General features: G+C 36.0%; 1 protein-coding gene across 1 annotated transcript in view; it reads left to right on the top strand.

The window, feature by feature from the left end:
• Window positions 1–13,997, top strand: part of LOC135196318 (homeobox protein SIX3-like) — an 88,026-nt gene extending 74,029 nt beyond the window's left edge. The window contains exon 2 of the mRNA XM_064223064.1: window positions 12,698–13,997. Coding sequence (XP_064079134.1) covers window positions 12,698–13,421 — 724 coding nt within the window. The 3' untranslated portion in view covers window positions 13,422–13,997. The remainder of the gene's footprint in view (window positions 1–12,697) is intronic.
• Window positions 13,998–16,068: the final 2,071 nt, after the last annotated feature.

The following is a 16,068-nucleotide window of genomic DNA, read 5'->3' as shown; positions in this document are numbered from 1 at the left end:
CTTAAATCCACGGTAAAAAAGGTAAGTGAAACAGGGACTTGGAACAAGTACTTTCGTAGTATATTCTACATTTTTAAGTTTGTGAACTTGAAAATGTAGAATATACTACGAAAGTACTTGTTCCAAGTCCCTGCATCACTTACCTTTCTACCGTGTATTTAAAATAGGATATTCTCAAGTACGTGTTCCTTCGTGCCACATTGGACTATATATATATATATATATATATATATATATTATATATATATATATATATATATATATATATATATATATATATATATGTGTGTGTGTGTGTGTGTGTGTGTGTGTGTGTGTGTGTGTGTGTCATATACCATATCATGAATCTGAAATAAAAACTTGGCTCAAAAAGGAGTTGCAGAACGAGCTCTAAACTGTTTTACAAGTTACCTAACACTGGGAGTTTTTTAAGGGTAAATTTATGCTCTCTAAATATACATATCATATATATATACGCATTAAGCCACTAACGTCCTTTAATATCTAATTCGCTCTACCTCGGAATTAATATATTTTCGTATTTTTTAACCGAAGGGGAATTTTTTAGTTGAAAAGAAATTCTCCGGCTCATGAAGGCGCGAACCACGGAACCAAGAATTCAGGACGTCCAGTGAAGCGCTTAAAACCACACGGCTATCAAGGCTATTATTTTTCTATATTTACCTCTCGTGATAGCCGTGTGGTTTAAAACGCTTCACTGTACGTTTGTTTGTATGGGGTTTTTACGTTGCATGGAACCAGTGGTTATATAGCAACGGGACCAAAGACTTTACGTGACTTCCGACCCACGTCAAGAGCGAACACTCTATCACCAGAAATACACATCTCTAACACCTCAATGGAATGCCCGGGAATCGAACTCGTAGCCACCGAGGTGGCAGGTCAAGACCATACCGATCACGCCACTGAGACGCTCTTCACTGAACGTCCTGAATTCTTGGTTCCGTGGTTCGCGCCCACGAGCCGACGAATTTCTTATCAACTAAAAAATTCCCTTTCGGCTAACATAAGAAAATATATTATTTCGAGGTAGAGCGAATTAGATATTAAAGGACATTTGTAGATTAATGCGTATATATGAACCGCGGTGATGTGGTAAGACTAAAAACCCAAGAAGGAAAGCAGGACGGCCACTGGTGGGAAAAAAAAATGGAGAATCTGACAGGAAATATTACAATACAATTGATATGACGTCACGGCTTACGAAATTCGCATCCGACAAAAACTTTGGAGCGGAAATCTACTTTAGACTTCTGACCGTCAGTGACGGATGTGACGTCAAGACAAAGAGAGAAGAAAAAGAAAAGACAAGTTTCGATGATGGAAGTAAGTCTTTCCGTTAACTATGCAAAATAATGAGGTCTGCGGTTTCTTCCGCCGGCTACCCCCCCTAAAAAAAAAGTAAGAATTTGTCTCTTATTGGTGTTGATAACTCTGTTACTTCCTGTTTACCTGTTTGGTATGGACTGACCTGGATAGCATCAACTATTTTTTTGTTTGCTAGTTTTTTTTTCTTTTGTTTAACATCACTATACAAGTATAAACAAGAGTTTACTAAAAAGTCCCATCTGGATAAGAGACGAGAAACAAGCCGCCATCTCGATGTAAAATCCACCTGGAAGAGAGAGAAAGAGAGAGAGAGAGAGAGGAGAAAAATAGTCTTCTCTCCGAAAAAATGCCCATAAACTAAGTATTCTAGAATAAGAAACATTTCAAAGAAAATGGAGGAAAAAAATAAAGACGTCTTCTAGTTCCTTCTCTTTCCTGGAAGAGAGGAGCTTTCACCTTCCCTTCCCATAACTCTTCCCTCCTCTTCCTACCTGCTTCCTATTCCTCCCTCACTTTACCGTCTAGTTTCTTCCCACCTTTTCCTCCTCTTCTTTCATTCCTTTCCCTGACGTGAGTGCCAGATGGTAACTTGTGCCACCAAACTTGACTGCTTTAACTTGTAGCATCCGTGTCGTTGAACTGGAACTTCCTGGAAATCCAGGCTGAGAGTTCCTGGAACCTCAAGTGAATATCCATGGGTGGGGGGGAGAGGGTTGCATTGCAGACAAAGATCTTTGTATATGCGCCTCCTGTGTGTATATGCATTAGATTTTGAACTAAGCACATGTCTAGCGTTGCATAGACACCCGATCATGGCATTGTAATAACATGCAATTTTAAAGACGCGTCTCAGTGGGCAAATACTCAACAAAAACTATATACTTGAAAATTAAAAGCAGCGAAATTGCAAGATAAAAGTGAAAAGAGCCTGGCATTATAGTATGTCCACCGTTGGATAGGCGCTTACATAGGAATCATTTCCACACTAAGTTTCATAGCAATTTGATCCATAAATATATGGTTTCTAAGTTTATTAACCAAGATAACGTAACTACAAAATCAAATTATACTTTTTCCGATTATTTCTAAACCTTTTACTGAATTGAAGGATCTGAAAATTGTTTATATATATATCTATTATATATATATATATATATTATATATATATATATATATAGATTATAATTATATATCTATATTTATATATATATATATATAGATATAGATATATCTAATATCTATTATATATCTATATCTATATATCTATCTATAGATATATATATTATATATATATATATATTATCTATAGACATAGATAAGTGATATAGTTATATATATATATTATATATATTATATATATCATATATATATATATATATATATATATATACTATTATTATATATCTAGAATATCTATATATATATATATATAAATATATATATATATATATATATATATATCGTATATAGTATAGATATATATATATAGATATCAGATATATATAGATATATATATATATATAATATATATATATATAATATATATCTATATATATATCTATATATATCTATATATTTTATTTATATATATATATATATCTATAGATATAGATAATATATATATATATATATATATATATATATATATGTATATGTATATATATATAATATATTATATGTAAATGAATATGTGTGTAAATAGAAGCAAAACTAAACCGATGTGAGCTGTCAGTGACAAACACACGAATAGATGAAAGGAAGCGAATATAGACTGACTGGCAGATATATCTTGAAACACAAATAAGCAGGAATTAAGTGACGTGGTTCCAAAACATCTTTCACTCCACCAATTCTTATTGGCTCAAATTCCATGGCCGCCCTCCACCGCAAATTGTCCTCTGCCCTCAAGAAAGAGTCCCTAATGTCTGCCTCTCACTCTTGAAACGACCGGGGAAATGGGTCATAATATCCTTGTTTTTCAGATTTCGCTGCTCATACATACATACATACATATATACGTACGTACTACGTACAGCTGAGACCTTGAAATGAATCCCCATACATGGAGATATTCATATAAATGTGATATGAAACTCCTTCATACATGTATGTATACATCTCAGACCTTGAAATTCATCTCAATACATGGAGACATTCATATAAATTTGGTATGAAACTCCTTCATACATGCATGCATACATCTCAGACCTTGACATGCATCTCCATACTTGGAGACATTCATATATGTGATATGAAACTCCTTCATACATACATATATATTCTATATACATCTCAGACATTCATATAAATGTGGTATGAAACTCCTTCATACATACATACATACATACATACATACATACATACATCTCAGACCTTGAAATTCATCTCAATATATGGAGACATTCATAAAAATGTGGTATGAAACTCCTTCATACATACATACATACATACATACATACATACATACTACATACATCTCACACCTTGAAATGAATCTCCATACATGTAGACATACCTATAAATGTGATATGAAACTCCTTTATACATACACACATACATAAAACTGAGACCTTGAAATGCATCTCTATACATATAATCATATATTCAAATACGATACAGAAATACGCATTTTTTTTTGTGTAAGCTTATTTGGATGAGTCAAAGGTTGAGTATCCCACACGATTGCACATAAATATGTTTTGGGAAACTTGTAAATTCACGTTTATACATATGTTGATTTGTAAAAGGTCGAGTTTCTGACATATTTGCGTACAAATATGATCTGAAAACTCGTAAATTCATTATATTTACACATACGAAGATTTGTAAAAGGTTGAGTTTCTCATACATTTACATCCATCTGTTGATAAATGACTTTTGTATGTATAATATATGAAGACATTTTTAGTCAATATTTTTGTTATTTATTTGTTTATTCCTTTTTCTTTCGAAAATGTACAACACTGTCCCCATTCTAATCAGTTCTTCTAATGACAAGAATCCAAAACCTGGAAGTATTTTCCACATATCTTGGAGGATGATCATAGCATCCTTCAACACTTGTATTCCATTTTCTATTTTTTTCTGATTATTATTTTTTTCCAAATCAGTAGTGTCCACCTACGCTTTAAATGTACAACACTGACTCAATTCTAATAAGTTCCTCTAATAACAAGACTCCGAAATCCAGAAGGATACTCCACATTCCTTGGAGGATGATCATAGCATCCTTCAACGCCTTCCTGTTCAGATTTAACGAAGGAGCGGCGCGGTGGAATTCCAAGCCTGGAAGGACGCCATTGTTATAGGATATCCAATCCTTCCTGACGACGGCTTTTCACTCCTGTTGGAGACGAAAATCCTTCATAGCTGGCATTCCAAGACACCCAGGCGTAATCTTCCTTGGGGCTCCTTAAATACAAATCCTTTTTCGGCGGTACGTAAGGATCACGTGTAGGACGGAATCCTTCCGTTTAGTAAATATCCTAATGATTTCGTAGAGCGAGAGATCTCTTGTCCCTAAACCTTCAGCTTTGAAAGAGGGACGCAATTTGGAAAATGTGATAGCTCTATGCTAGTTCAAGTGCGAGCTGAAATGATTGGCAATCTGACTGGTTGCAGTGGTGTCAATGCATCATGGGATTGGTGACTGTCAAACTGGCTATAGTAGATTCGCATCGACCGTGCATTTGATGTCTATAGGCCAGTCCCTTAAGACGACGCTCCTGATCTGTTAATAAGCCAATGACAGGGCAGAAAACTCTCAGTCTCTCTCGAGAGTTCACATAGGGAGGATGTATGTTCCACCTCTCCTGAAAGACGTATACCTCAGGAGAGATGGAACATACATCCTGCCTATGTGAACTCTCGAGAGAGACTGAGAGTTCCCAGCCGTCGTAAGGGACTGGCCTAGACATAAATGCACGGCTGATGTGTCTCTACTGTAGTAGGTTCAAGAGCTTGCTGTGATAACCGACTGTCTGACTAGTTATAGTGACACCAGTGACTGATAAAAATGGTGTCAGCTCAATCTGAGATGACTGACTGACTTCCTGACTGGTTGTCGTGGCGCCAATTCAATTTGAGGTAACTGACTACCAGAGTGGTTATATTGGAGCAAGGGCATGCTGAGATGAATCAAATCCTGGCTGGTTGTAATGGACTAAGTGCTTGCTGACATGTCTGATTTCCTGACTGGTTATATTGGGGCAAGTGCATGCGGAAATGACTGACTGGCTGACTGGTTATCGTGGCGCCAATTCAATTTGAGGTGACTGACTGCCTGACTGGTTATCGTGGTGCTAATTCAATCTTAGAAGACTGACTTACTGACTGGTTTATATTAAGCTTGAGACAACATGGTGCCAATAAGCAGTCACAGAAATCAATACAAAATGTTCGATAAAAAAAAAAAAAAGCCGACAGAAATTTAAATGGAAAGATATGCAAACATTGACATTTATACATAGTACATACTTACAAGTGTATATATATATATATATATATATATATATATATATATATATATATATATATATATATATATATATATATATATATATATATATATATATATATATATATATATAAATATGTGTGTGTGTGTGTGTGCGTGTGTGTACACATGACAGAAGAAAAATTAAAAAAAAGGAGAGAGAGAGAGAGAGAGAGAGAGATTTTGGAGGGAGAGAGAGAGAGAGAGAGGAAGAGAGCGAGAGAGAGAGAGAGAGAGAAGAGAATGCTTTGGGAGTTAAGTAACTGAGAAACAAGTAGAAACAAAAAAAAGTCTCACTCTATTTATTGTGGGAAAAAAACAGAACATCAAGAAAATAACTATTGTGTTCTGTAAAAGGCAACTTTTCATGCGTGAAAAGATACTTTCACATAAAGCGATTCCATTAAGGTATTGTTGTTTGAATAATTCTCAATACGATTAAACAGAAGTCCACAGTAAACAAACGGCTGTTAACAGATGCTGCTTCTGCAGTTACTACCGCAGCTATTACCAAAATAATTTTTTTTTTTTTTTTTTACTTTTCAATTCGAGGCCGATGGCACTGGCGACCGCACGACCCTATAGAGACGGTAATGCATAGAATGAAACGATGAGATGTAATTCATTGTCTATCTTTTTTACTTAAAAATTTTTCATAGAAATATTTTGTGATTATTTATAGGTTGCAACTGAGTGCCTTTGGAAGGTTTGACTTGTTTTGATATTAATTGAGAGAATTTTCATTTAGTAAGAATCCTCCTCTTGAAAAAGGATTAGCAAAATATTTATAACAGGCGCCGATGACTGTAGTAGTTGAAAAGTTAAGTATATCTTAGTTTTGCCAGACCACTGAACTGATTAACACCTCTCCAAGGACTGGCCCGAAGGATTAGATTTTTTTTTACGGGGCTACGAACCAATTGGTTACCGAGCAACGGGACCTACAGATTTCTGTGGGATCTGAACCATATTATATCGAGAAATCAGATTACTAATCACCAGAAATAAATTCCTCTGATTCCACGTTGGCAAAGCGGGGAATCGGACTCGCGACTACCGAATCGGTAGGCGCGCACGTAACCCGCTCGTCTAACGGGGAAATCTACCATAGCAGATGAAACTCGAGTTGCAACAACAAATGACATCAAAATCAAATCATGGAGATGAGAGAGATTATGGGAAGCCTAGAAAACCAGAGCAAGAGGAAAATTCCGAAGCTTTACAGTTCATGCAATAAACACTACCAAAGACTCGTAATGTTTTATTATCATTTATTATCGTGGCTCAGCAACCTACCGTGGAGAGCAGCGTTAGAACATTCTAAGAAATATTATGTTCAACGACCTTAAAAATGAAAGAAATACCATAACGAATAGTGTACTCATTATTGTTACCTGTATGCACGAAATAGGACGCATGGCTGACGGATAGGTTGCCAAGTCATGATAATGGAAGCATCAGACGAAATTGATATGTAATGAGAAAGAGTCCAATGCATTGGTTTAAAAATTAAGATTTGAGACTATCTAGGTTATCTATTTGCTCGTTTTGCATTTTGCGTTGTGAATATCAAACCGATAATTGGGAAACGACAGATAATTTAGATCATTTGAACGATATTAAGAGTAATAATACTGGTATTCATAATATTGAAGAGGTTGTCTATCTTTTAAAAAAACGAGAAACAGATGACAAAAGAACAAGAAACAAAATGATAATAAAGAATAAATAAAAAATGATAATAGAATGATTAGTAGATTAAAGGCATGAATAGAACAATAGCTGTTAAGAAGAAATAATTGAGGGTGATGTCATGAAGGCACTCTTATGATTAGTAGATAAAGGCATAAGCAGAAAAATGGTTGTTAAGAAGAAATAATTTAGGGTGATTTCATGAAGGCGCTCTTAAGTAGTAATCCCTGCCTATTTCAGACTTACGAGAATCACCATTCATAACACTTGCTTGGGAAACACACTTCTGAAGAACAGAGAATGAAAGCCTTCTTGGTACCGGGTATTGTGGAACTGCGGTCTTCCACGGGATATGACAAAGGGAAGTCCTTTATAGACACGGAACTTGAGAAACATTGCCCAACATATTGCCACAAAATGGCCTGAATTATAATTTCCTCGCTGGAAAAAAGGAAAATACCGCTTTGATCACTTTAGTCTGAAAGTGATTCAAGGATTTTGTGTTGACGTCCTGGCCATGAGAACAATCTACTTGCCATGTGTAAATTTAGATGGAATTTTTCATGAACTGAAACATCAAGAAGCATTCACATTCTCAAGGTCATTAGCGAATGCGTATCACAGAGTGAAAGCACGGAGCAAAAAGGACTAATTGATTCTGGTTTTAGTTCTGCTGGAATCTAGCCTCATTCCTCTACCTGGAATCACTTCATTTTCTGACAGCCAGTATGTTTACTAAGTTGTTTACTTGTGATACCATTTTAGATCTAACTATAGCTACGAGTCGGATGGTCTCATGGTTTCATTATCTTGCCATGGCAACCTACTGTTAAGGAATCGGACGCACTAGTAACCGATAGGTTGCCAAGGCGTGGAGATAAATCTGACTCGTTGGGCGTAGCTATAGTTAGAATTGAAATGGCGCCGCAAGCAAGCATCTGCTTCCATCAAACTTGCCGATGATCAGAATATAAAGATCAATTCTCAGCGGTGGTAGAGAGTTGTGTTAGTTGATGAGAATTCTGAGGCATCCACTAGGACTGTCATATAATTTAAGAACTTACCATACCTTGTCTATAAGCCAAGGACCCATGCTTTCATAAAGGTCAGCTTAACATAAACCACCCAACCAACCAAGAGCCGATTCCTAGAGGCAATACGTTCTAAAACACATAGTAGAACACACTAATAACATTCTACCAGATCCATAGCCAGGTAGTGAAAGGTACCTCGTTCTGGCGCCTCGGATGCGAGATCGAATCCCTCCAAGGCCTCAGAATCTCATCATTTCTTTCATCATTCGGATTTAGGCTTTGTAGTGACAAACGTCTTCAAGCTGTGAAGATATTGAGAAGCTAAGAGGGTGCTGTGATTATTAAAAATTACATGCTCTATAATGTTTCCTTTTTTTTCGATAAAGTCTCCACTGCGAAACCTCAACATGATACTTCGGGACTATCCTGTGACACAACCTTGTTTGATAAGGATTTAAGTAAACGCTTTGTTCTCGGTTGTGATTTTGCACTGTTGTACTTGGGGATTGCATTGTCAAAAGGTGTTTTGCGATTAAAACATTCTTAGGTTACCCGTTATGATACCTTGAATTCAATACAACCTGCTTCATAACTGTTCAAATGAGGAAATAAGAAAAATTTTAATAATATCTCTCTCTCTCTCTCTCTCTCTCTCTCTCTCTAATATATATATATATATATATATATATATATATATATATATATATATATATTTATATAGAATATATATGTATATATATATATAATATATATATATATATATATATAGATATATATATATATATATATATATATATATATATATATATATAGATATATATGATAGTATTATATATACATATATATACACACTTTTTCTAATCAATCCCTTCTCCCTGTTATCTATTATCTTTTCTCCCTACTGGATCTCAGCAAGCCTGCTCTTCACAGCCATTATTGCTTCATTGCCATCAATCGCATTACCATCCTCCTGTTACACCCTGTCCCGTATTCCCCACTTCGCATTTTTCTTCGTCCGCCTTATTCCCATTCAATCGTCTTAACTTCCCTCCCATTTCCCCTCTCATTCTTCCTGTTGCATTTCCCCCTCTACCCTTCTGTCCTCTTTTCCCCTCGGCCGACCTCTGCTTAACTGATGTAACCCTCTCAGCCTACGTCTCCTCTGGAAGTATTTTTTCGCTCATTTTTCGTCCTGTTTTTTCATTCATCGGACAAAGGCCGCACAGAAGCAGCATCGCTCTTTGCTGTCCAGTGAATGATGTCACTGATGCCCCCCCCACCCCCCTTTCCTTTTGCTCTGTTTTGAGCGTTGCCGAAAGCCCTTCAGTCCGGTTTGGATGTTACGGGAGAAATACGATTCCAAACGAATGTATCTGATATATGTATAGGAAAGAACGTATGACAAATGAGCGCTGCATTCAGAGAAACAGACGTCCCACTTTTCCTGAGGGAGAGGGGGTTATTGGGGGTTGGGGGGTTAGGTGTGGGGGGTCGGGGATAACCGCCATTGATCTCGACACGCCACTTGATCTGTCCGCCATCACGACAGAAACTCAATATTTCGGCGTTTTTCGCGCAAATTTCGGCCCGTGAATTGTTCCGGACTCCGCCAACAATTACACTTAACAACGGCCGACTTGACCAAACGCAGCAAAACCTCTCGCAAACTAAAAAAAAATTGAATAACAAAAAATAAACAATAACATTGTTAGACTTAAGAGGGGACCTCTGGCTAATAGTAACAAAAACATTTACTATGTTCCCCCTGCGGGTCCTCCGTTTATGAGAGCGTGTGTATGTGCGTGTGCGTGTGTGTATGTGTATATGTGTGTGTATGAGCGCGCACTCAGGGACACCCCCCCCCCTACTTTTCCCCTGAGCCCTCTAGGGGGATTCCCCCATCACACATCCATTGTTGGCAAACAAAAGTGAATTAGGGACGAGAACGCTCTTTTGCTCCCTGGCATTTCTTCTGTTTTGTTTTCCTCCTCTGGGAAGTTCCAGCGGCCTCTGGTTTCATTCAATGGAGCGTCTCTCTCCAAAGGTGGTCGGGAGATTTATCAACCGATGTCTGTCTAATTGGAAGTGAATTAAAAAAAAAAAAAAGAAAACAAAAAAGGGCACGGGTAAGGTTTTTATTATTCTCTTTGATTGTTTTTTTTATTCTTTTTTTTTTATCCCTTTTGTTTAAAGCGGGTGATGATGTGACGAGAGAAAAGGAGGTATTGATGGATTGATGCATCGAGATGAGATGGAAGAGATTCCGGGTGATGCTGCTGCTTCTTCTTCTCCTTTGTGCTTTTCGGCGGAAGCATGGGGTGAATTTATTTCGAATAGGTTAAAGTTTTTTTTCTTATTAAAGATCCCTGATAAGAATACTTAAACAGACATAAATGTATATATTGACATATATATATACACATTATAAATATATATACACATATATATATACTATATATATACATACATATATATATATACATATCTCAAGTTTAAAAGGCCCATTAAAACACTGGGTTAGATCTTTAAACCAGAGTGTTTTAATGGGCCTTTTATACATGCGACGTATTCTCTTTTAACAGAAGAATTTATTTAACTATATATATGTATATATATATATATATATATGTATATATATATATATATGTATATATATATATATATATATATATATATATATATATATATATTATATATCGAACTACAAATGTCCTTTAATATCTAATTCACTCTACCTCGGACTTAATATATTTTCATATATGCTTAACCGAGGGGGATTTTATTAAGCGATAATAGAATTGCTGATCGACAGGCACGAACCAGCGACCTCCCAATTCCAGGACTGGTTCGCGCCTGTCGATCGGCAATTCTATTATCGCTTAATAAATTCCCCCTCGGTTAAGCATATATGAAAATATATTAATTCCGAGGTAGAGCGAATTAGATATTAAAGGACATTTGTAGTTCGATATATATATATGAATCACGGTAATGTGATAGACTTATATAATATATATAATATTATATATATATATATATATATATATATATATACATATAATATATATATATATATATATATAATATATATATATATATAAATATATAATAAAATATAAAAATTGAGAAAGTAACTATAACGATCTCAATTCGCAAGTCATCACACTATGAAGAAAGTGTCCCAAATTTTCCTGGTGCCTACGGGAACTAGAGGGCTAATATTTCAGTGTTCAGTATAATGTTCATAATGTATTTTGCATCATCGAACATCCACCTTACCTTTTTTTAACAATTTCATTTTTATTTCCTCTTCTTGCTCCCATTTTTGGTTTTCGTATTTTTTTTTCTTTTATCTCCCTCTCCTCGCCGTATTCCACTTTTGTTTTCCTCTTCTTATCTATTTGCGTCTGGCTTTGCTAGACTTGATAAGTTGCTTTAGGTTAAATAGTTCTCATCCCAGATGGCTATTTAATGTGGTAAGGTGTGTCAGAGAATAAAATGCCTGATGTGGACCTTTTGGCTAAGGGCAACCAACCGATTCAATGTATATAGGATGAATGAAGATGTCCGCCCCTGTCACATGTTATCTTCTTGAGTAATTTTATTCATGCCAGGTAACCGATTCTATAATGATTCAAAAACATATTCCAGCCTCTAGAAAAGAATTTTCTCGCACACTTCATCATCATGATTCCTTGAAAAACGAAAATAGTCACGCGGCAGCAACTTATTAAAGTTGATTTTGCAAATTGTCGAGATTCAAATTAGTAATTTCCATTAATTTACTTCAATGAAGGCCCAAGTTAATATTTTCACTACTCAAGACGTGTTGCCTATTGACTCTGATATAGTAATTCTGGGTCTAAAGTTGAAACTTAATTAACTATCGATAATGTTTCTTAAAATTTTTATGTTTATTTTAATTTTATTTATTTAATTATTATTATTATTATTATTATTATTATTATTATTATTATTATTATTATTATTATTATTATTTGCAGAAGGCATCAATCCGAACTGAATTAACCATCGAGAATGCTTTCTAAGTTTTTATTTATTTTCATTTTATATTATTTTTATGTCAATTTTATTTATTTATAACTTCATGTATTTCTGTTCGCAGAATGCATCAGTTCGGATCGACAGGAATTCCTCCCTCGCGACGCGACACAGATACCCGGTCTCCGCTGAACGAGGACGACGAGGAAGACCTCATCAACCCAGGCTCCCCCAACGTCTTCGAGGACGACATCTCCGAGGACGACGTCTCGCTGGACGCCCGTTCGCCCCCTCCACCCCCGACATCTCTCCCGCCCGTCTCTCACCACCCGGTGGGTCCCATGACTTCCTCGTCAGCTTCCTCCGCCAGTGAAATGAGAGACACCACCACTAGTCTTCCACTCGTCCTCGACCCTAAGCCCCCAGTTCCCCCTCGATCTCCTCCCCTCCCCGCTCAGGCGAAGGAGCACCACATCCCCAAGGACCCGGACCGAAACGGCCGCCTGTCGTCGCCGGTGCCCAAGGATGCCCACGACACGGCGAAGTCGCTCTTATCGGAGAGTTCGAGCCTGAGCATTCCCACGTCCTTGCAGGCCCTGGCGCCCGCCCTCACCATTGCCTCCCTGGTGTCCTCCCACAAGAGACCCGCGTCCCCGCCGGAGCACTACGTCACGCCCATCCGACCCATTCCGGAGAGGCACGTCTTTGGCTACTCGTCCCTGCAGCCGATGACGAAGCGGCCCTTCACCCTGTCGCCCATCGGACCAATCACAGACCGCCACTTCCTCTCCTCGGCAGGGGCGTTCCAGCCCATCAGACTGCAAGCGAAGCAGAAGGAGGAGGCGTAAGATAAGGACTTGGGGCGGCGAAGCGCGAAAATATAAATACCGATGTATATTTGGAACTTATTTATGTGATATAGTGTAATGCTTGAAAACTGGAAAAAAAAAGGTTAAAAAAAAGAAAAAAAAATTTAACTATCCGCCTTTCTAAAAGCTCTTGGATGCCTGTGACTGTGGAAGGATGATGAACTCTGTCGTTTGTTTCCGACTAAATTAAGACAAAACTCTTCTTCTAACGCTCGACTTTGACTTTTGAAAAGCTACCACTACTACTACTCATTTAGATTCATATCATACGGTGTAATATAGTTACGCATTATTCTGTAAATAGTTGTATCTCTGTACAAAGGCGTTTACTTGTGTACTATGTGTCCGTCATTCAAAGCCAAGAGTATTGCATGCACTTGCACAATTTATATGGCCCTTAGAGGAGAAAGGACTGTAAATAGCCGTAACTGGAGCTCTTTTCATGCCTTGAATGTGTGTGTTTTTTATGTCAAGTTTCAAAACTCAGTCTTCGTGTGTCTTCCGATAGGAAGAAACAAGGCCAGGATTGATATATAGATATACTATATATATATATATATATATATATATATATATATATATATATATATATATATATATATATATGAAGAAAAATAACAGAAAGACGGTGATAACATATTCACTCATTTCTTGGTTGACTTTGAAATCAGGATCATGTAATGTACATCATTAACAATTATACATCACTGAAGATTATTGTAGCGGTGATTGTTCACTGTATAGAATGTATGAATATTGTATGAATATTTTGTATGATTCCTCTACCAGCCCTCACCTTCCTCCATCCCCCTCCTCCCCACCCTCCTCCTCCTCCCTCTCCTTAATCCTCAGCCTTTCTCGACCTCCTCCCTTCCTCAACCTATTTCCTCTAAAGGAGACAAATCGTAGTTGATAGAGAAAACTAATATTTGTTGAATATATCATAATATTTATAGATGTCGAATTATTATTTTTCCTCAGAACTCATCGATATTTTGTTTATTTTTAAATTCATATTCCGCCTTTGTTTATTCCTCCTTTCTCTGTCTGTCCGTCTGTCTGTCTGTCTGTCTGTCTCTCTCTCTCTCTCTCTCTCTCTCTCTCTCTCTCTCTCTCTCATATCAGAGATGCCTTATCAGTATAAAATTAAAATGTCCTGAAATAAAGGAAAGAACAGCAATAAATTCGATTCTGACAGGCTGAATTACTATTCAAGTTATAAACTGGCAAACGATTTTTCTCAGTATTTCTCTTTATACATAAAAATACACTGATGAAAATGTAACAAAGAACAAGAAAAAGGGGGTGTGAGAAATTCAAGTGAAACCCTCTGATCACTTGTTATGCTTTAAACGTGTTTTTTTTTTTTTTTTTTTTTAATAGTTTACGTCCCTGGGATTGTACGTATTATTGTTTTAACTCGGGTAGTATTCAGTATCACCTCTTTTGTTAGCACTGCTAATACAAAAATGGAAATACGTATTTTCGTTCTGAAATTTAATATCGTCGTTTACCTGTTTAATAAAATGTTATTTTTTAGCATAAAATACAAATTAAATGAAAAAATTCCACATTCTTGCAGGCCATGTAACCAGCGCCTACCGTCTTAAAATAAGATGAAGTGGACTAGATAAAGACTCGTAGTTTTTTGTAAACTATAATAACAAAAGGAACGACGCTCACGTAAAAAAAGAAAAAAATACGTAGATGATTAGGTTTTTCGTTCATGGAAAATTCCTCGAAAATCAAGGAACTTTGACAAAAGAGAGAGAGTGCAATCTAAATTCCCTCTTCTTGCTAAATGAAACAAGTCCAACTGCACGAGACAAAAAAAGAGAGAAAAAAAAATAAACAACGGATAATAAATAAGATATCACCCTTTCTGAGGGAAACTTGTGAGATGAATTTTCTTATTTTCTTTCAAGGTGGAAGAAAAAGGGGAGACTTTTTTTTAGTTTATTACATTAGTTTTTTTTTCCTTTCCTCTATCCTGTTTTCTTTTCAAATTGTAGCCTACATTCAGTCGACCTTCACTCAAAGGACCCTAATGTGATATCCTTATTCAAAGTAAAGGTTTGAATAAGTCGGAAATCCTTCTCATATATTCTAATTGAATAGAAATATCTTTTCCGAAAAAATGAAATAAGATAGATATGTTCCAAATCATTGAAGATATTTCTTTATTTTGAGACTTGTGCAGACGAATGATTTTATCCTCATATCTGCAAAAAATAAAAAATGAAAACCCCCTTTTTAAGGATAATAATCAACTATAATCATAAATTCTGTGTCAATTGATAACATTAAAGAATGGATATATGAATATGATAAAAAGAAAGTCACACATCATCCATTTTCTGTCATTTCATTCATGATGATATCTTGCATTGCGATGCTTAATAATACTTGTTTAAAATTCTCATGTGACAGAATCGAATTTGTTGCTGTTGAGAAATGATACAAGAATTTGAGTGCGCTTTATAGCATAATCTATTATATATATATATATATATATCTATATATATATTATATACTATATATATATATTATATATGTATATTCTCTATGTATGTTGTATATATCAATACATATATACATATGTATATATAATTATATAAGGTTATAA

This window comes from Macrobrachium nipponense, chromosome 17, assembly GCF_015104395.2.
Source record: "Macrobrachium nipponense isolate FS-2020 chromosome 17, ASM1510439v2, whole genome shotgun sequence".
Classification (NCBI taxonomy): Eukaryota; Metazoa; Arthropoda; class Malacostraca; order Decapoda; family Palaemonidae; genus Macrobrachium; species Macrobrachium nipponense.
The sequence above is the reverse complement of the archived record's forward strand: the minus strand, read 5'-3'. Positions and strand labels throughout refer to the sequence as shown.